The sequence below is a fragment of the Simochromis diagramma genome, unplaced genomic scaffold (assembly GCF_900408965.1).
Source record: "Simochromis diagramma unplaced genomic scaffold, fSimDia1.1 OVJJ01000557.1, whole genome shotgun sequence".
Taxonomy (NCBI): Eukaryota; Metazoa; Chordata; class Actinopteri; order Cichliformes; family Cichlidae; genus Simochromis; species Simochromis diagramma.
In genome coordinates, this window is record NW_024387156.1 from 433,062 (window position 1) to 455,652 (window position 22,591).

At 42.2% G+C, this 22,591-nt stretch overlaps 1 protein-coding gene across 1 annotated transcript in view; it reads left to right on the top strand.

Annotated features, from left to right (window-relative positions):
• Nucleotides 1–1,927: 1,927 nt before the first annotated feature.
• The window catches only part of LOC120744179 (protein NLRC3-like), a 121,338-nt gene continuing 100,674 nt past the window's right edge, over nucleotides 1,928–22,591 (top strand). Inside the window, exons 1-4 of the mRNA XM_040048357.1 lie at nucleotides 1,928–2,033; nucleotides 12,043–13,883; nucleotides 14,491–14,664; nucleotides 14,850–15,023. Of these exons, the coding sequence (XP_039904291.1) occupies nucleotides 1,928–2,033; nucleotides 12,043–13,319 (1,383 nt within the window). The 3' untranslated portion in view covers nucleotides 13,320–13,883; nucleotides 14,491–14,664; nucleotides 14,850–15,023. The remainder of the gene's footprint in view (nucleotides 2,034–12,042; nucleotides 13,884–14,490; nucleotides 14,665–14,849; nucleotides 15,024–22,591) is intronic.

The window sequence follows — 22,591 nt, forward strand, 5'->3', positions numbered from 1 at the left end:
TGGGGAAGATGGATGGAGCCAAATACAGGGCAATCTTGGAAGAAAACCTCTTGGAGTCTGCAAAAGACTTGAGACTGGGGCGGAGGGTCACCTTCCAGCAGGACAACGGCCCTAAACATAAAGCCAGCGCAACAATGGAATGGTTTAAAGAAAAACATATCCATGTGTTAGAATGGCCCAGTCAAAGTCCAGATCTAAATCCAATCAAGAATCTGTGGCAAGATCTGAAAACTGCTGTTCACAAACGCTGTCCATCTAATCTGACTGAGCTGGAGCTGTTTTGCAAAGAAGAATGGGCAAGGATTTCATTCTCTAGATGTGCAAAGCTGGTAGAGACATACCCTGAAAGACTGGCAGCTGTAATTGCAGCAAAAGGTGGTTCTACAAAGTATTGACTCAGGGGGCTGAATAATTACACACACCCCACTTTTCAGTTATTTATTTGTAAAAGATGTTTGGAATCATGTATGATTTTTGTTCCACTTCTCACGTGTGCACCACTTTGTATTTGTCTTTCACGTGGAATTCCAATAAAATTGATTCATGTTTGTGGCTGTAATGTGACAAAATGTGGAAAAGTTCAAGGGGGCCGAATACTTTTGCAAGCCACTGTAAGTGTGACCAGATGACAAGCTGAATGTGACACAAGGAAAGTAAACATGAAGACAGAGAGGATGAGACACTGAAATATGGTCACAGCTCCCAGATCCAATGGCCATGACAAATAACAAATGATGAAGATCGATACAGTGAAAAATGTAAAAAACACTATTTGTATTTCAGCTCGCAGTGAGAATCTTTACTGTTGTCTTTCACGTTAGTTTCTCCTTCTCTGCTCTTAGCTTTACTGAGTGCATCTCCTCACACATGGAGTTTAGCAGACTGAGACACAAGAAAAGAAATAATATAGCAACATTTTTATTTTATGTGACTCTCTCTGATCAAACAAAACTAGAGTCACTAGAGTCAATGGGAAATTAATAGATGCCGGATGAGCAAGCTAAGCAACACTAAAAAGAGCAGAGAGAGACATGATAAACACAGTGAAGCTCACAAAGAACAAATCAGACTACAGAGTTCATCTAATTAGTTCATCTCAAAGTCTATAATTAGCAATGAGTGGATGTTATTTTGAACTTCAGTTACAATCTGGGTTGTACATATGTACACATTTACAGATAAAACAAGCATGTAAAAACCTAAGTATCCAAAATAATTTAAACGTAAAATGAATAATTTATTTATGACATCAGAGAGTACTGACGGGAACAAGAGAGAGACAGAGAGAGAGAGAGAGCATATTTCTCCCATATTATCTTCTCTACACTGTTAACCTTTTAAATCCAGAATCAAATTTAAAGTCATTCAGGCCTTATCTTATCTTAAAGACCTTGTAGTATTATATCACCCCAAATGACCATTTTAGTCATTAGTTATTATTCATCTCTGTCTCTCTCTCTCAAAGTGTGTCTTATGTCCTGTCCACCCCTCTCTGATTCTGATCCTCCTCTAGTTTATTGATTGTTGACATCAATACACTTCTTTCCTTTTATTTCAGTTCTCTCAGACGACCAAGTAAGAGCATGTTCTACATTATAGTTAGGAATATATATGCAGAATATACACTAATTAACTTTTTTTAAATAAGAACTTGATGATGGAGTACAACAGCACAAGAGTCTACTTTGCGGGATTCACGGCATATTCAACTGAAGCAGCAAAATGGTGGAACAAAGATCCCTTTGATGCACTAACAAGAGCAGCTGAAAGGAAACTGTTGTGTACGACCATGTTAGACCTTATCCAATTCGTATGTAAGAGACTTGTTAAATTTTTAAATGAAATGTTGAATGAAGTTTTAATGCTGTGAACACACAGAACGTTTTACATTAAAAAATAGACCACAGACGTCCGTTACTCTGGCGTGATGCCTGACGGTGACTGGTACTACCAGACTCATTCTTACCTGGAGTACCAGCTTCAGCATAAAAAATTGCCTGCACGGTTGAATGCCTTGGTCTCTCTGAGCCGATGTTTGTGGTCTGGGGTAAATTTGCTGTTGTGATGGCAATTGAAGGTAGCGAGATAAAAGTGAAGCTGCATAGTCACGAGTGTCACTTTTATCTTACCGTTTCAGACCCCTACTTTCCAGTGGCAGAACAAACTCAAATAGTTGTTGGAGTGCATTAAACACATGCTTGTTGTTGCCCCCGTCCACCCAGGATGATTGAGTGGCTAGAATCCTCCATCAGACAAGAATGGGACAACAATCCTCTCCTAAAATTTAGTCTGAGAGCTGCTCTCCTCAGCTCCCAGAATGTAGATTACATCCTAAGGTTTTAAAAACTGAGCTTAAATAAATGATTAGCGGTAATAAAAGCCGAGTGAGGTCAACAGTGATCACTGACTGTTTTAGGAGCTTTTTGAGATTAAATAGAAGAAAATACAAAACATTAAACATGTTAACAACACAAAAGCCATATTAAACGCAGACTACTTTAGGCCCGGAAGTAGGATTCGTCACGTCATCACTTAACGACCGGATAAAGTTTACTTTGACTTCAGCAGCAAGCAGGTGCACCGAGGGCTCTCACGCTCACTTTTCACGTATAGAATTTCGAAAAAACATCGGTGCAGATTATAAGTCTGTATCATAATGTCTGGTGTTTTCGTGTTTGTTGGTTTGTTTTTATTTTGTTTTAATTTGAGAGTTGGTTATTAGATGCCATTCCAGCCAGCCAGAGAATCCCCCGCCCCCCCGCCCTTTCCTCCCTGTGCCGCAAGCAGCAGGCGCACCTCGAAAAACGGAGGGCGCCCTGCAGCAAATGGCCGTAAGAACACCGATCGGTGCCTATGCCATCCCCAAAATGCGCTGGCATGATGTCGGGGCAGCATGAGTGCGAGCAACTTTTTTTTGCCAATGCCCGTGATGCCGCCCCCCACCACGATGCTGCCCTGGGCAACCACCCATGTCGCCCATATCAAAAACCGCTACTGAATTCAAGTGTTCCAATCAAATATCTGTGAAAGGATCGCTCTCCCTCAGGAGATGAGTGAGCTCCAGTGTGGTACTATGACAGGATGAAGCTTTTGTAAAAAGTCCCGTTGAGACATTTCCTTGATACCAAATATTCCACAGTCAGCTGTCCGTGGTGTTATATCAGCGTGCACTGTAGAGCAGTGGTTACAGACCTAAAATCTTGTTAGGATGCCAAAATGGTTAAGGCGGGAATGCTTGTCCTGTTGGACCTCAGCTCAGCATCTGATACCACTGACCACAATATTTTACTACAGAAAACATATTGCAGCTAGGTATTGGCTGCCCCTCCCTGAGTCTTGCTCTTTAAGTTGCTTGAAGATGTGTCACCTCTCATCTGAGAAGCTTCTTCTTTTCTAAGGTCAAATGGTGGAGAGCAGGGGCGGAGCGTGGGGGTGGCTTACTGGGCTTAAGCCCGGGTTGTTTTGTCAGAAGCCCGGGGTCTTTTGGAGTGTAATTTTTTCATAGTTAGATGCCTGGCTGACAACTGTATAAAACAAAAAGTGCAAGCAATATTCGAAGCACATAGTGCACACTATGGGAATTTACGACTGTGCGTGAATCCCCCCTGATATTGGTATGATCCGAGCTCAGGCACTAAGCGACTGAGCGAGAGGGCGGGGCAGCTGCTGCCTGTGAGTGCGCTGTTGGAGAAACGGAGCCAGCCATACTAAGGAGAGCTTAAGTTTGACCAGGTACCAAAGCAAATCATTCGTACCGTACAAATAATGTAAATATGACGGTGTATCACGAAAGATTGATATCAAACTGATCACTTGACCATATTACGTTACCTCATGCTGTTCTGCTGGAGTTTCCACTCCAGCTTCCTCCTGTAATTGTCCTTAGCCTCTCTGATCTTGTCCTTTAGTAACACCTGGACCTTCCTCACCTCCTCTTTATTGCCATCTCTGAAAGGCCACTTCTTGTTGTTGAGGAGGGCTTTGATGTCCTTAGTCACCCACAGCTTGTTATTTGGGTAACAATGAACAGTCTGAGCTGGAACAATGGAGTCGGTGCAGAAAGTTATGTAGTCTGTGATACACTCAGTAAGCCCATTGATGTCCTCGGCGTGAGGCTCACAGAGTGTTTCCCAGTTGGTCACCTCGAAACAGCCCTGTAGTTCTGCTAAGGCCTCCTCTGACCACCTCCTAACAGTCCTCGTGGTCACAGGTTCCCTCCTCACAATTGGCACATAGCGGGGGGTGAGGTGAATCAGGTTATGATCTGACCTACCAAGTGGGTGGAGGGAGGAGGAGCTGTATGCATCCTTGACATTAGCATACAGTAGGTCTAGAATTTTGTCTCCCCTGGTCGGACAGTCCACATATTGTCTGAATGTTGGTAGTGTATTGTCCAGTGATACATGGTTGAAGTCACCCGAGATCACAATAAAGGCACTCGGGTGCTGAGTCTGTAACCGGGCTACGGCAGAGTGAATGGTGTTACATGCAGCTGTGGGGTTAGCAGAGGGAGGAACATAAACAGCCACCAAGATGACGTGAAAGAATTCCCTGGGTAAATAATACGGCCTGAGTCCAACAGCACACAGTTCAATGTCCGGGCAACAAATCCTTTCTTTGATTGTTATGTTGGCAGGGTTACACCACCGGTTGTTAACTAAAACAGCAAGCCCACCTCCTTTCCGCTTACCGCTAGCGATGCTGTCCCTGTCCACCCGAACAGTGCCTTCCACGGAAGCATTCTCATCGGGAATGTCCTGGTGCATCCATGATTCGGTTGATTCACCTTTTCTTTTATTGTTTATTTTATTTTATTTTCACTTGCTAAACACGGGACAGACTTGACTGAGGAAAAGACAGGGGGGGAAAGAAAGAGGGAAAGAAAAACAGTGGGGAAGAGGAACGGTGATAAAGGGCAAAAACCAACAAAACAAACAGACAAAAAATACATATATCAATCACCTGGATCACCTATTGAGAAACAAAAAAGAGAAAACAAGCAAAAAAAAAAGAGAGCAATATAATAAACAACATCATCGAGATGATCTATGTGAATATAACAGTAAATACTAAATATTGAATATTATTGTGCAGCACGTAAGATCAACAGAACACAGTGTGCTTTGAGGTAGGAGCCAAAAAGGGTTTAGTTTATGTGTGTGAGCACCCGTGTGTACACCTGTGAGCGTGAGCGCGCTTGTATTTAAAAGGTTACTTCATGTAATGATCTGCTAGAAGGTGTGGGAAGCCATAGCCCCATCCTCCAGGGCATGAAGCAGGTATGGAGGGGATCCAGGCTCCAGACATCCAGAGGCCCTGAGAGCACAAGAGACCAAGGAAGACCAACGGAGGGGCAACCGTGCCACTATCCCGGAAAGAGCTGAGGAGAGCCCCAGATGAGGGGTCACTCAGCAGCCGCAGAGCAGAAGCCGGGGGGGGGTGTTGCAGTGATGTGCCCGTGAGCTCCACCAGCAGCCAGCTGTGCCAGACTGACTGAGCCCCAGGCAGGCCAAGAGGCCGAGGGCACCACACCCCCGATGGGGCCCGAGCAAGCCCCAGGCTCCAGGCCCTGACAAGCAACCACCAGTTGTGAGCCGGTACGTACCTGGACTCCCATCCCCGGACACAAAGAACCACCAATGCACCGATGTCTTAGGGCATCTGCCACTGGCAGGGGGAGTGGTGGGGGGGGGGAGATAGGCCTCAATACCTTGGAGGGCCTGAGATGTCCCTAGAGAGGTGGCGTCTGATACCCGACCTGACATATAGACACAAACAAACAGGCACACACAGATACAAACATCCATTCCCACCCTCATGCTCTCATGGCCAGAGGGGCCGATGGCGCAATATGGCAGCCTCGCTTCTTACAGTCTGCCCCAGGGCAGCTGTGGCTACAACTGTAGCTTGCCTCCACCAGTGTGTGAATGTGAGAGTGAATGAATAGTGGAATTGTACAGCGCTTTGAGGGCCCCGAAAAGCGCTATATAAATGCAATCCATTATTATTATTATTATTATATGCAATTACTCAGCACTCACTCAATGTGGAGACAGACATAAATAGACACTGTACACACAATCACACTCCCCATGTGTACTCTATACCCCATGGCTAGGTACCCTTGCCCCTGGAGGGGGAAACTGCACCCAGACCCAGGTAGTGTTACCCTCTTCCCTGGGGTGGAGAGAAGAAGACCGCCCCGACTCCGCAGCAGCAGGGAGGCCCCACATTCCAGACCCTAATCGGATGGCCAACTCCTCCTCCCAGCTCCCCCGCCCCAACAGGCAACAGAGAACGGGGGGGGTGTGAAGACTCCAAACCTCCCTCTGCCCGCTCATATGTAATGTTGATGCATGTGTGTTCTAAGGTGCATTTAAAACCCAGGAGGGCATGGAGCTACCTGCCAGAGAGCAGCAGGTAAGCGCATTGCCCCTCCTGACAGCCCTCAATGTATACGTGTATTTAAAATTGAGAGGTCAGCAATGGCGCCAGGGGTGAGGTTGTACACCCTGATGGTCATAAATAAATAAATGAATTTTTATTTATATAGCACCTTTCAAGAGAGAATCACAAAGTGCTGCACATAAGATTACAAGTCATCTGGATGCCGTGTAGCGTGCCCACCCCCAAGGTCCTATATGTATGTGTTATGAGAGTGTGAGTAACGTGAATGTCTAAGTTGTGGGATAAAATTGAGGCACAGGCAGCCAGAAGGGGACAGAGGGGGGGATGCCTCCTCTGCACCCTGGTGACACACCTCCACCCCAAGGCCCTGCATGTGTGGGTGATTGTGGTGGAGCGGGAAAAGGGAGGCAGCTGGAGATAGGGAGGGAAGGAAGGGAGGGGCAAGTGGCCCCTCCCTGGGGCCAGCTCCCCCGCTGACCCCAGTAGGCACCCGCATACTCTGCAACCCACCAGGGCAAGGGGGCCCAGGCCCATCCGGACCGGGACCCAGTTCAGCAGCACCGCCCGGCCCCACTGAGCCCGGGACAGCCCACCCGACCCCACCACAGAGAAAACTGCACCCACCCCGTCATCCACTCATCTTCCAGACTACACAAGACAATAGACACCCAGGCTGAGTTCTTCCTCCACCTCTCCTATATCTCCCCCACCTGCAGAGTGAGTTCCTGGAGAGAGGAGACCTCTTGCAAGATGTAACAGCCTCCCCCACCAGTTGAAGAGCCCCCCAGGTGGCTCGATGCACTGGCGGCACCCTGCGCCAGGGCTGAGCCCCCATACACCCACCCGCCCACAACCCCGGCGACACACCAACCAGGACCCAAGCCCCCAAGGCCCACCCAGGGCCCCAGCCCCGAGACGGAGCAGCTCCCAGAACCCCACACCCGCCCCGGACCCACCCAGGGGCAGCCAGGCTACCAGGTCAGTAACCCACGTCCGTCAGCACAGACCCTCCCTAGACCCGCTGCACGCAGCCACGAGGAAACCATCACTTAAGAGCCAACAGAGCCCTTAACAGGCCATGACTGCAACCCCGGGTTGAGCCCTCCAAGGAAGACGCTCCTGGGGAATTCCCCCGACGCCCCAAGCCTGTCCCTACCCCCACACCAATCACAACAGCGAAGGTGACCCCCCCACCCCCACTAGGTGATGGAGCTGATCAAAGGAGCCCAGAGCAATTGATCTGATGTGGTGGCAGAGGCTGTATCAAGACTAATGTAATCCATTAGATAATTTCTATATTGGTTAGAATTAAGATTATTTTTATTTTTCCAGTTCATGACGACTGTTTTCTTGGCAGGGCAGGGCAGTGAAAACCATGTGGGCTATATTCTTTTCTGTAGTGACATAAGCTAAGCTGCCCAGCAAGCACACTAAAGGGTAAGTTGGAATGTTACATTTCAGACACTTCGATAAGTCTTCACATATCTCGCGCCAAAACTTCTGAACTGGTAGACAGAACCAAAGAGTGTGGATATAATTATCCGGTGTATTGGTTTGACAGTGTGAGCAGTTGTTGGTAGACGTAAAGCCCATCTTGAACATCCGATGACCTGTATAGTGTACTCTTTGTAGTATTTTGTATTAAATCAATTGAAGACTGGGATTTCTAATGAAATGTTTTTAAGCATATCTGAGACCAGAAGTCTTTTGTCTAGGTTAACTGATAAATCCGCTTCCCATTTTGCAATAGGAAATGATATTGATTCATCTGTTTTAGAAAGCATTCTATATATTTTATCCCATATTGTGTAACTAGTCTGTCAAATGGAATAAATTCTGTTCCTTCTAATATATGTTCTAAGTATTTGATTCCTTTACCACTCCAATCTGGAAAGTTTATCATATTATTGCTTTGTAATATGTCAGGGTTGCTCCATATAGGTGTATGTTTGCATGGAATTAATGAAGACTCCGTCAATTTTAGAAACTCCCACCATGCTGTCAGAGCAGAGCTGATGTTGACGCTTTTGAAGCATGCATGTTGTTGGATGTTTGAGCTGATAAATGGTAGATCTGAAATCTCTAGATTATTGCAAAGTGCTTGTTCTAAATCTAGCCAAGGTACGTCTAAGAAGGTATGTTTTAGCCATCCTGAGATAAATTGAAGCCTGTTGGCTAAGAAGTAGTGCTGAAAGTTAGGTAGTTCTAATGTTTTTAAGCTTATACGTGGGGGTTTATCTTTCCAAAGGAATTTGGACATATATGAATCTAGAGATCTGAACCAATCTTGTGGTGGTTTAGTTGGGATCATTGAGAATAAATAATTTATTTTTGGTAAGACCATCATTTTTACAGCCGCAACCCTTCCCATGAGTGATATGGGTAGACATTTCCATCTAGCCAGATCGCCTTCTACCTTCTTTAAAAGTGGGATATGGTTTAATTTAGTTAGATTTGCAAGCTTGGGAGAAACATTAATACCCAAATATTTTATATTTCCTGATTGCAGTGGTGTAGAAGAATTATGGAAGGAGCAATTAATTGGAAGGACTGTAGATTTTGACCAGTTAATTGAGTAATCTGATATTCTTGCAAAAGAGTTTATCAATGCAATTAACCCAGAGAGATTGGTTTGTGAGTTTTGGAGAAAAAGTAACACATCATCTGCATAAAGGCTGATTTTATGTTCCACGTTCTTGCATTTTATGCCCTCAATTGCTGTATTCTGTCTAATTGCTGCTGCTAGTGGTTCAATAAAAATTGCAAACAGTGAAGGGGAGAGTGGGCATCCCTGCCTGGTGCCCCTCAGGAGACAGAAGCTGGAGGATGTTTGGTCATTTGTTTTGACACAAGCTGTTGGGGAATTGTATAGTCAAACACTTTTTCTGCATCTAAAGAAAATATTGTAGTTTCGATGTTTTTACTGTATGAGTAGTCTATCAAATTAAGTAATCTACGTGTATTTGTTGATGAGTGCCTACCTTTTATGAAACCAGTTTGGTCAGGATGAATTAAGAGGGGGGTTATTTTCTCTAATCTCTTTGAGAGAGTTTTGCAGATTATTTTAAGGTCTACATTTATAAGGGATATTGGACGATAGCTTGAGGGATATATAGGGTCTTTGCCTGGTTTTAGCAGGAGATTAATGTCTGCAGAATTCATATTCAATGGAAGTCTGCCCTTTTCTTTGATTTCCAACAACGCTCTGTAAAGAATTGGTGCTAGAATCGTCCAGAATTCTTTGTAGAATTCTACAGGGAAGCTGTCTGGACCTCGAGCCTTATTATTGCGCATACATATCCAGTGCCATTGCTTGAGTGTCTAATAATTTTGGAAGAGCTATATTGTCCAAAAACTGATCAATTTCGTTTTTAGATGGGTTTATTTGTGGTGAATAGAATGTTTTATAGAAATCCCTGAAAATGTTGTATAATATTGTGTCCCCAGATGAATCTTGAACAGCTGTTCAAGTTGTTTTTTCTTTATTTATTTTTAGTTGGTTCGCTAGAAATTGACTGGATTTATTACCATGTTCATAATTTTGTAAGCGTAGACTTTGTACTAAGAATTTTGTTTTTTTTATTAATTATCTCATTTAATTCTAGTTTTGTTTTGCATACCAACCTAGATTTTAGAGAAGGTTATGACTCTCTCACTCCATGACGGTGTAAAATTTGGTTCTCAGGGGTAGGGATGGGTACCGGTGTCCGGTGCCATGATGGCACCGGTTCTGACATAAACGGTAGTAACCAGACCGAAAAGCAGCGCACATTTCGGTGCTTTATTTCGGTGCTTTTTTTTCCTGAGCTGTGATACACTTCTAGCCAATAATTTTACGTTTCCGAGGATAGTAGGCGGGTCCAGGTATGTATGTTCTTTTAGAGCAGAGCTACAGATTAAAAATGCCCAAGGCGAAGCGGTCAAAAGTCTGGCTGTACTTCACAGCAAAATATGCAAACTCAGCAGCCTGCAACAAGTGCTTTAAGCTGATACTGTGATACTGTCAAAGGAGGTAACACCTCAAATCCGATGAAACACCTGGCGACGCATAGCGTTTTTTTTAAAAGCCCAGAAATGCGCAGTATGATAGCTTGCTGCGAGACCTCACACTGAGCGCATCTACTGTGCGTGGGTTGCCTGTTATCTGACCCGGAGTTAGCAATATCCCCCAAAAACCCCGAAGAGGAGAGTCCTGGCCCCTAGCCCTGCCAGTGTAGCAGAAATGATGAGGATGATGATGCAGCAGCAGCTGTTCTTCTCTGCGTGAGTAGCTTAATGTTCGTGTGTAATTTACGTTGAGTAGGCTAACCACGTTATTACATTAATGCATGTAAGGTGAACTAGCAAACATCATCATAGCTACATGCGGCTGTCTTCTTGTTTGATGGCAGATACTCCCTTCACCCTGGCCAAAAAGGCTAAAATGACCAAAGAAAAAGTGGAAAACAGCTGAACATGAGAGGTTTTGGACAAAGTTTGTGTTTTTTCCATTGATTAAGCACTGCTTCCAGCCAAGAGTGATACCATATATGCCCCATAGCTGCAGAAAAGGCTAACATTGTTATCTTTTTACAAAAAACCAGCTGAACATGAGCGGTTTTTGGACCAATTTTGTGTTCTCCATTCTTTAAGCACCGGTTTGAGCACCGTTTGAGCACCGGCACCGTTTCAAAAGTACCGATTTGGCACCGGTATCGGATAAAACCTAAACGATACCCATCCCTACTCAGGGGACAGTAAACCAATTCATGGCAGGCAGGAATATCCTTTAATTTTCTCTCATCTGAGGATGACAGTTCAGGTCTTCTTCCAAACCATGGCAAAATAGTGACATATCCAAATAACTTGTACCTATGTACAATTGTTTGAACTGATGATTTAATTAGAAATGGTTCTAAAAAACTTACCAACCTGTGTACCATTCTACAAATCTACAATTCTTTGTCTGAATTCCTTGGCCATCAGTGGACCCAGAACCGGAGCTGAACTCCAGACTACCGGTAAGAGCAGCAGTGTATAAAGTAAGACTTAACATATATCTGCTGATGGTCTCATTTCTGAAAAATGGACTTCTTATTGTGATATTTGTTTTCTTTCACTATATTTTGTTAGGCTGGGTCTCAATGCATACACACAAGTCACAAAAAACCCCCCATGATTTATCAATATTTTTGTACCGGAATTTGTTTGCACTTCCCTCTGACCACTCCCTACATCAGTTGTAATACTGTCTTTACCTGATGTCCTTGCTTGTGATCCCTTTATTTATATAAACTATAAGAACAAAATGCACCCAGTCATATGTCGACAATATACATTTAACACTACACTCTTTTTTTCCACTGCATTGAGCTTCTCACATGGGATTGATAGATTAGGGTTTGTGGTTCTTACCCTTCTTTTTTCTTCTTTTTCTTGTATTGTGTTAGTCTGTTGTTTCTGAGCAACTCTGATGTACTAACAAACGCACAGTGGTAAGAACAAAAGAGGCCAGTAATCATGTTTCATGAATCTGGCATGCTGATTTTGCATGGGAACACTTTATTTTTTCGAAGGGTAAGAATACAAATGCAAATGTGTAAATTGTGCATGCAAATATTAGTTAATGAGGCCAATGATTATTCTTTCTTTTAGCAGATGCGGTCCTGCAGGAGGTATTAGATGAACATAAGATCAGTCTGAGGAGGAGATGTGAACGTGTGACTGAAGGAACTGATGAGACAGGAAGTAGAACCGTCCTCAACAGGATCTACACTGAGCTCTACATCACAGAGGGACAGAGTGAAGAGGTTCATACCCAACATGAGGTGAGGCAGCTGGAGACAGCTTCCAAGATCTTTTATGACACTCCAATCAGGTGCCAGGACATCTTTAAAGCCTTACCTGAACAACAGAGACCCATCAGAGTGGTTCTGACGAACGGCGTTGCTGGTGTTGGAAAGACTTTCTTAGTACAGAAGTTCGCTCTGGACTGGGCAGAAGGTTTGGAGAACCAAGACATCAATGTGGTGATTCTGCTTTCATCCAGGGAGCTGAACCTGATCAGAGATGAGCAGTACAGTCTTCTGGAGCTGCTCCATGTTTTCCATCCAGCATTGCAGAAGGTCAAAGCAGAGAAGCTCGCTGTCTGTAAACTTTTGCTCATCTTTGACGGCCTGGATGAAAGCAGACTTTCATTGGATTTCACCAACAGGAAGCTCGTGTCTGATATCACACAGAAGTCATCAGTTAGTGGGCTGCTGACAAACCTCTTCAAGAGGAATCTGCTTCCCTCCGATCTCATCTGGATAACTTCCCGACCTGCAGCATCCAATCAGATCCCTCCCATATATGTTGATAGGGTAACAGAAGTACAAGGCTTCACTGACGCCCAGAAGGAGGAGTACTTCAGGAGGAGATTCAGTGATGAAGAGCTGTCCAGCGGAATCATCTCACACATGAGGGCATCCAGGAGCGTCCACATCATGTGTAGAATCCCAGTCTTCTGCTGGATCACTGCTACAGTTCTGGAGCACATGACCACAGAGCAGAGAGGAGAGCTGCCCAAGACCCTGACTGACATGTACTCACACTTCCTGCTGGTTCAGACAAAGAGGAAGAAGAAGAAGTACCTCGAGGGACATGAGATGAGTCCACAGGAGCTGATGAAGGCTGACAGGGAAGTTCTCCTGAAGTTGGGGAGGCTGGCCTTTGAACATCTGGAGAAAGGAAACATCCTGTTCTACCAAGAAGACCTGGAACTGTGTGGTCTGGATGTCACAGAGACCTTAGTGTACTCAGGTGTTTGTACAGAGATCTTCAAAAGAGAGTGTGTGATCTTCCAGAAACTCCAGTCTTCCAGTCTACTCCTTTGTTCATCTGAGCATTCAGGAGTTTCTGGCTGCTGTCTACATGTTCCACTGTCACACTGAAAGGAAGACACAGGTGGTGGAGGACTTCCTGATAAATATTTTTCCTCATTTATTCGGTGATGATGGTGATGATTATAATGATGATGACATGAAAAGCTCCTCTTTGGATGTGTTTCTCTGGAGAACCATGGAAAAATCCCTCCAAAGTAAAAATGGCCACCTTGACCTCTTTGTTCGTTTCCTTCATGGCCTCTCTCTGGAGTCCATCCAGACACTGCTACGAGGCCTCTTGGGTCAGACAGAGAACAAACCAGAAATCATCCAGAGAGTCATCAAGAACCTCAAAAAAATGAATAGTTATGAAATCTCTCCTGACAGGAGCATAAACATCTTCCACTGTCTGATGGAGATGAATGACCTCTCAGTGCATCAGGAGATCCAAGAGTACCTGAAGTCAGAAAACAGATCAAAGCAGAAACTCTCTGAGATCCACTGCTCAGGCCTGGCCTACATGCTGGAGATGTCCGAAGGGGTTCTGGATGAGTTGGACCTTGGGAAATACAACACATCACCCGAGGGACAGCGGAGATTGATTCCAGCTGTGAGGAATTGCAGAAAGTTTCGGTGAGCCCAGATGTGATAATAATTGTGCTTATGCTTATCCTCCCAATGCTCTCTTTTAAAGCTTCTTTCCAGTTGGACATCACCTCATCTAGGAGGCATTCAACAGTCATTTTAATCAGATGCTGAACCACCTAAATTGGATTTTTAATGTGCAGGAGCAGCAGGTTATTTACAGTTATCTCAAGGCACTTTACATTTTAAGGTCAAGACCCTAAAATAATACAGAGAAAGCCCTAACTAGCAGACGACCCCCTATGAGCAAGGATTTGGCAACATTAGGAAGGAAAAACACCCTTGGAACAGGAAAAAAAACTCTTGTAGAACCAGATTCAGGATTTATCATGAATGTTTTTAGATATTAAAAGTCCACATCCACATATTTAATTGTTATCATATTTAATCAGGTTCAGATCTGATACTGTCAAATGTTTGGTTTAATTTCTTTACTGCTTGACAGCAGGCAAAGAGATCATCTTTCCAAGTGGAACTGATGAACCACTGATATGAATAACAAAATGCCAAACAGCAAGACTCCAACTCAAATGTACAAAATGAATATAAAATGTCCTATTTATAATAATGTTTTCTAATATTTTTGCCATTACAGACTTTCTAACTGTTGGCTCTCAGCAACGCACTATGAAATTGTGGCCTCAGCTCTGAAGTCCAGCCCTTCCCATCTGACAGAGCTGTATCTGAGTGGAAACCACCTGAAGGATTCAGCATTGAAGCAGCTATGTGCTGCTCTGGAGAGTTCAAACTGTAGACTGCAGACTCTAAGGTCATTTCAATGGGATTGCTTTTATTTCTGGAGATATCTCAGTTGTTTGACTTGTGAATTAAATTAATCTCCTTACAAAGGAGTCTATTGCTGTCCAATATAGGTCATCAATGGTCATGGAAATGAAATAATAAGCAGCTATTTGATTTATTAATGACTTTATCTGTTTTTTTTCCTTTATTCAGATTGAAAAACTGCAGGTTGTCAGAGATCAGCTGTGCCGCTCTTGTCTCTGCTTTCAAGTCCAACCCCTCTCACTTGAAACATCTAGACCTGAGTGACAACAATCTGCAGGATTCAGGGATCATACAGCTCTGTGGTTTTCTGGAGAGTCCAAAGTGTACACTTGAGACTCTGATGTGAGTTAATTTAGAGTCTGTTACTTATAATTACAATAATGTTACAGAAGTCCAATGTGCCTGCTCGAACTTGGGTAAAGAAAAACATGAAATTCAGTATGAAATATCTCATGATGAAGTCCTGACTTGTATCTTATTGGAAGCTTTGGGATATAGTGGAATCAAATTTGGAAACAGCTAGAAACTATCTGGAACTCCCTGACAAAAGAGACATGTGCAGGAAAAGAATGCCAGCAGGAATGCCAAAACAAGAAATACAAAATAGTTTTTTAGTTATTATTTGTATGCAAATACTGAGTATTTAATCGTTTAGGTTATTTGCCTAATAAACAATATAATGCTTTGTTTTAAACAAGTCTTTACACATCTGTTTCTTTCCCAAGCACTCTACTTCCATCAATAAAGCTGTAAATTTTCTTTTAATTATATTTTCATTTTTCTTTTCCGAAATTTACTTTGTTTTCAAATAAGGAAAATTTGATTCATTTAAGATAATGAAGGAGACACACACACAAAGAAAGCGAGATTAAAACATATATTTTTATATGTTTAACATATTTATATTATACTGATCGTGTAATCCTGTAAGAGACTTGACTGAGGTCACCAGCATGATGTCTGTTGACATGAATATGTGTTTGAATGTCATGCTGACCTTTGCATGTGTGTAGCTGAGATGATTATGATCCACGATAACAGAATGAATAGTCACTACTCATTTCACAGAAGCTGATTGATTTTTTGATTGCAGTAATCCTGAGCTGCGCATTTAAAACGTGAAATCATCTGAATGAATTATCAGTGATTTTATCTGCTTGCTTTATTCAGATTGGAGAGCTGTAATTTGTCAAATATCAGCTGTGCTACTCTGGTCTCTGCTCTGAAGGCCAACCCTTCTCACCTGACACATCTAGACCTGAGTGAAAACAACCTGCAGTAGAGAAGAGTTGCGCTGGCGCATGGTGCGCTTAGCAATATTATTCTACACACATTTAGTGCAGGTATATTTTGTCAGCATTTTTGCCACAAAGAAAATATATAAAAAGGTAAAAACATATATATTTGTAATAGCATAAACATAGTTTGCGTGAACCATAAAACCTCATTTCCATTTTGGTAAATTGAAAAATTGACGTGCAAGTTTGATTTGGTGTTACAGACTTACACAATATTTAAATTAATTTAAAAGAGCATTTCTTACCACATGCTATACTATAAGTGCAAAATCTCGCACAGCCTGTGTTGGAACAACGACTACAAGATGCTTCGTTGTAGTCTCTGTCCTTCTTAGGGAGAAGACAAACGTGGGTATCATATATGCTATCAGGGAAAGAGCCCTGTGCAATAGAGCAGTTCACCATTCTGAGTAAAAGTGGAGCGATTATATCAATATGGGCTTTATAAAATTTTATGTTGAACCCATCCGGTCCGCAGCCTTTACCGCTAGGGAAAGAAACTATAGCAGCTTTGACTTCTGTGATGCTGAAGTCAGCTTCAAGCGCTTGGGTGGCAGATTCTGTAAGGGTTGGAATACTCAGAGAGTTAAGAAAGCTAAAAAGCTCAGAGTCAGTGGCATTTGATTTAGAAGAGTACAGTGTGCTGAAAAACTCAACAAATCTGTCGTTAATCAGCTTAGGATCAGTAACTAATTCACCGGTAGAGGAGGCAATTTTGTGTATGGTGCGATAGGCTTGCACATCTTTTAATTGTCTGGCAAGTAATTTATGGGGTTTATCTCCCAACTCAAAGTGTGGAATCAGAGACCTCACCGTTGTCGTTATGTTTTAAGAAGTTTTTGTCTGACAGAAGGGTAGAATGGAATTTCCAATTGAAAATTCGAGGCTTTAAATTAAAATCTATTTTCATGGTAAGTGGGGCATGGTCAGAAATCAAGATTTGATGATAAGCAGAGCTGATAATAGTAGGTAATAGTCTAGAATCTGTAACAAAGTAATCTATTCTGGTAAAGCTACGATGTACAGGTGAAAAAAAGGAATATTGCCTATCATTTGGATGCTGAATCCTCCAAACGTCTACCATGTTGTGTGATTTTACCAGGTTGTTCAAAACTGTCATGGATCTAGTAGCTGGGGCTATTTTTGTAGATGATCTATCAAAAACAGGATCAAAATAGCAGTTAAAATCGCCACCAATTATTATATTAGACATATTCAGAAATTAGGTCAAATATTTCGGAAAAGAAGTCAGGACAGTCAAAATTAGGGGCATAGATATTTAGCAAGACCAGTGGAAAAGAGTTAATGGACCCAGAGACCAAAACAAATCTCCCACCCGGATCAGTAACGACGGATCCAAATATAAATGGAGTGGTTTTCCGTATAAGTATAGCAACACCTCTGGCCTTAGATGTGAAAGTGGACTAGTAGACCTGCGACACCCAATTTGCTCTTAAACGTCTCTGTTTATTGGGGTGAATATGAGTTTCCTGAAGAAAAATTATATCAGAAGATAAATGCTTCAAATGTGACATAACCTTCCCACGTTTCAAAGTGCTGCCTAAGCCCTTGCAATTCCATGATGTAAACATAAAACAAAATTAACAACAAGAACACTGAACCCCACCCCCCAAAAAGAAAAAGGCCGCAAAAAAGAACAAGAACCACTGTGGCCCATCCCAGCGTGCATTAAGGGGACTGCCGGGAAGAGGAGCACAAAAAAACAAAAAAGAAAAAGAGAAAAAAACATCCTTCGTATACAGCAGCTCCGCACCAGACTCCATTAATCAAAACAATAGTTACACCCATAAATCGACTGATTGGGTAAAAAAAGAAAAAAAGACACAAACATATAAAATGACTTGTGTATAACCAAAGTTATAATATAAACGTTCTCAGTACTTCACAATAGAGAAAAGTTTTAAGACGTCGTAGCAAAAAAAAAAAACAATGATAGAAAGCTAGCACCACAGAAGCATTCAAAAAATGATTGAACGAATCGTGACTCTCACTATAGGAAGAGAAGAGTGAGAATGTTCAAAAATACAGCCGCATCAACAACATGAACAAATATATTACCAGGTCACGATTACAGTGAGTCCACAAAATGTTCAGCTTCAGCAGGAGACTTGAAGGTGTTAGTGATGTTGTTGTGAACTACCCGAAGCTGGGCCGGGTAGCGCAGACTGCACGTCGCTCCGGAGGTGCTAAGCTTTTTCCTGACCGTATTGAAGGCCTGTGCAAGGACCTCCGCAGTGTAGTCGGGGAAGATGGACAAATTCTCTCCATCGCAGCTCAACGGTGCACGTTGGCGTGCCAGAGGCAGGACATGCCACACGTCTTTCTCATGATGCAACTGGGCTATGATAGCCCTCGGTCGCTGGCCAGCCGTTGGTTTTGGTCTAAGGGTGCGGTGTGCCCTCTCCACTTTTATCGGCTTAATAAAGTTGTCTTTCCCCAACACATCCAGCAGCAGGGATGAAACAAAGTCCGCAGGCTTACCGCCCTCAGCACCTTCCTTCACTCCAACAATCCTAATGTTGGCCCGACGCGAGCGCGCCTCCATCTGGCCTAGCTTGCCACGCAGGTTATTGGTGGCTGCCTTTAGTTCCTTGCATGTAGCTTCAAGCATACAAACACGGCTGTCCATTGTAGTAAGCGACTCATCGATAACATCTAGTATTTATCGTAGTCGATGCAAAGCAGTAGTGCTGTTGACCAGTTAAGTAAAGAGGCAGGATGTCGCGTTAAATTGTTGGAAAAGAAGAAGAAAAGTGCAGAGCTGAGAAGAGTGCGTCCTACTCCATCAGTGTACACAAGCGCCCCCACAGCCTATTATTTTTAAATTGAGGTTGATGTTCACTTTATAGATCAAGTGCTGCAACACACCTGAATTAAAATTAGTAGGTCATTAGTAGTATGGCATCACATTTATTAGTAACAAGTGAGATTTAAAAACAAAATCAAAATAATGTTTTTAAAAAGATGTTTTTGTTCACAATAATACTATTTTATCGGTGCAGTTAGTATTATGATTAGGCGATTGATTGATGGCATTACCTTTAGCTCCCTCAGTTGAGCTCTGTATTCATTTGCATCGGTGATCCGATATTATGTATCGGTATCAGTCCAATCCTGGCCTAAATTACTGGATCGGATATCGGAGAGAAATAAAAAATGTAATGCGATCCATTAAATATCACAAAAGCACCTGACAAAACTTGCGACATGTCGTAACCCAGCTCATGACCTTAGCATGTCGGAGCAGTATGCGTCACGTGATAGAGCCGCTGTGGCGTGTGAGACCTGTTTGCAGTCTAGTTGAGCATTTGGAGCCTCGCTATCAAACCAGCATTTCATCTCCGAGAAAGATATCCATGAGAAGTAAACAAAGTGTGTAAGTTCATCACTGAATGTTTGTAAAGCATTCCCATGGTAAGCTTAACAACCTTCTCTCCCCCTCCTGTTGCTACTTCAATCATGGAACTGATCAATGACTAGCTGATTGGCTTTTCTGTCACGAGTCCCGTCTCTCTTGTTTGTTTATTGCCCACTTTGCACCAGAAACGTTTAAGCTTGATAAGCTGTTGTTAGAATTTATTTAATATTACTTTCTACATACCTAGCAGTTGGTAACTGTGCAGGTGTGGGTGTAGCAAAGTTTTGCCAGGGGGCCAGGTAGGGCTTTAACAGGGAAACGGGGGCTCAAAGAAATACTTTTCTTTGTTATTATCATTTAAAATGTCTAGTTTTTAATAAATAATTATTTGAATTGTTTTGTTTTGTTTGTTGTTTTGTTTGTTGTTGAATCTTACCTCCAAAGTTTTCATCTGATGTAAATGTATAGAAGTCCATTAGTGTATATAGTAACTATTAAGTCTAATATATACCCTAGTAAGCTATATTACTTTATATTACCATCTGTGCAGTCTGCAATTCTGTTGAAGAAAGATGTTGAATCGATTTAATTATTATTACAAAAATAATTGATTTCTGTGCATTTATTTTACACGTGCATTAAATTAAAGTCGATTACGTTAATTAAGCATTTTCCTGGGAGTTGGCAACCCTATTAGTAAGTAAGGTTTATTTATTAAGCGCTGTACACAAAGGTTAAAATAAAGAAAACATTGAGTAATAAAATAGACAATATAAATAATGCAAATTCAAAACAATTCAAAAGTGTTGATTAACGGAAGGCCTGTTTAAATAATAACGTTTTAAATAAAGGAACGAGACAAAGACTTTACATGTGAGTCCAGGCCCAGAGAAGAGGGCCTGTTAGTTTGTTTGTTTAATATTTCCACTAAGTAGAGGTATAACAGAATAGCTTTAGTGTTTTGTTTTTTTAAAAACTCGAGTATTAACTTATACAAAATGCAGATATTTTTTTGGTACTCCAAAATAATGGCTCACTCAAAATAATGCTGCAATGCCAGTAGGGTGCATGTTACTATAGCAAAATGGAATTCCTCATGTTTTAATTATAAAATAATGCAATATGTAATGACAAATAAAAAGTTTTACAGTGAGTATTAAATTTAAGTTTTGAAATTTACCTTAAAGCTTTAACTTTGATGTTTTCTCTCTCAGACCAACTGACGATGTGGATGAAAAGGAGGACAGAGCAGAATCTCCAGGATTCAGTCTGTCTAGGAACTCTAAAAATCTTCCTCCACACTTCAGGAATGAACACGGACGCTCAGACACAAAGAGGTGAAGACGACTGTGAGAATCTGTAAAGTTAACAGTAGGGTGGGGAAACCCTACATTCAGGAGTGGTGTCGGGAAATGACTCACTTACAAATAAGTCATGTAATAGTTTCTTTTCTAAGCTCCAGAATATTTTCTCTATTAACGACTCTTTGTTTAGTTTCCCAGTTACAGTAGATAGATCTTGTTACGCCCCAGTCTAGGGGTACAGGAACGCAACATAAGAGTTGAAAAGATTGACCCCGCCCTGGTCCCCAAAAACCATACACAGAGGGAAAACCAATTTCTTAGTGAACGGTGGTTTATTTGTCTACACTGAAAAATGAAGCTCCGGGGTGAACAAAGGCCAAAATAACAAACAAAACAAGCTAAGTCAGGAGGAGGTGCTATCTAAAGCCCTATGTGAAATCAAAAACCAAACAAAAGACAAGCGCTACACCTAACTCCCTAACTGAGAAAACTGTGCAAGGAAAAACATTAAGGCAGCTCACCCCTTCTGTTCCAGTGCTATTTACAATGTGCTATTTAAAGTGAAAACTAATGTACACACTATATACAGAACTCAGCAAGTCGCAAAAAAAAAAAAAAACGTCACAGGCACAAATGTCACAGGTTTTGGAGGCCAGGGTCAGGTCTGCTGCTGCTGTCAGTGGCTGCCCCGGGACAACTACTGATGACAGATTTTGAAGCAACCATATGATCAGGGGGCCAATCAGCAGCCGTCAGCTCATCCAATCAGGGACCTGCAGAGACTTAAAGACACAGACAAAGAAACAGCCACCAAGACAGATTATGGCCAGGGCCATAACAATCTACCAATTAAGTCCATAATTTCATCAAAGAGAGATTAAAGAGTCAACAAGGTCTGCATTTGGAAAAACCTGTATCCAAAATGTAAACTGTTCTCACACATGAAACTGTAATACTTCATAACTTGGGTTCATTCATTTTCACTAAGAATGTTGCTGCTTTAGTTTTTTTTTTACTGTACACACTGATAATGTGAGAATGCTGTAACCAGTTTGATTTTGCAATAAACAAAATGACATCATCAACAAATAATTTAGACTGTCCCATTGTTTTTCTACAAATGTATGGGTGTGTTACTACGGTGGCCCTGAGAGGCCAAACGGACCGCAACACCTGCAAAAAGAAAAACGCTGCAAAAGCACACAAAACACAATGGAAATGTTTCTGGGGAGACAATAACCCGACGGACCAGTTGCACGAACCAAAACATGTATGTATGGCTCTATCCCAATTCAGGGTCTGCAGCCTTAAATTACGCAGCCTTAACGGTCCTCAAGGGCTGCGTACTCAAAGACCGCTGAGGCCGGAAGTGCGACGCTTGTAGGCTTGTGAAATGGGACGGTCTGGCCTCCGTCGCGCTGCCCAAGTTGCTTAGCAACCATGATACTAACAGCTGGAAACGTTTCATACAGCTTTGTTTGACAGAAATGAAGGAGAACATATTTTGTACATTTGTTTCTACATGAGCTTTGTGTGATTTGATAAGTATCTGAGGCTGAGACCACAGGACTGTAAAACATGATTGTTGGGCTTCATTTCTGTGCTGAACAGTCATTTAAGATTAGCTAGTAAATAACAATTAACTAATGTTGTTCATGAGACTAAAGTCATCTCACTTTGGTAATGTAAATATAATATGGCCAATATTATAGTTATTATATTAATCATTATTAGTTATTACAGCAGTGATATTGAACTCCGTGTCAAATACTGAGCTTCATTAAAGAGTCAAGTTGCATTTATTTATATTTCCCATCACCTTAAATCTTCACTCAAACACAAGTATCTTTGACAGTGCATATATAGATGTATTATATATAAGAGACAAATATTGTTCTTTTAATATGTTGGCATTACTAAATTTGGCTC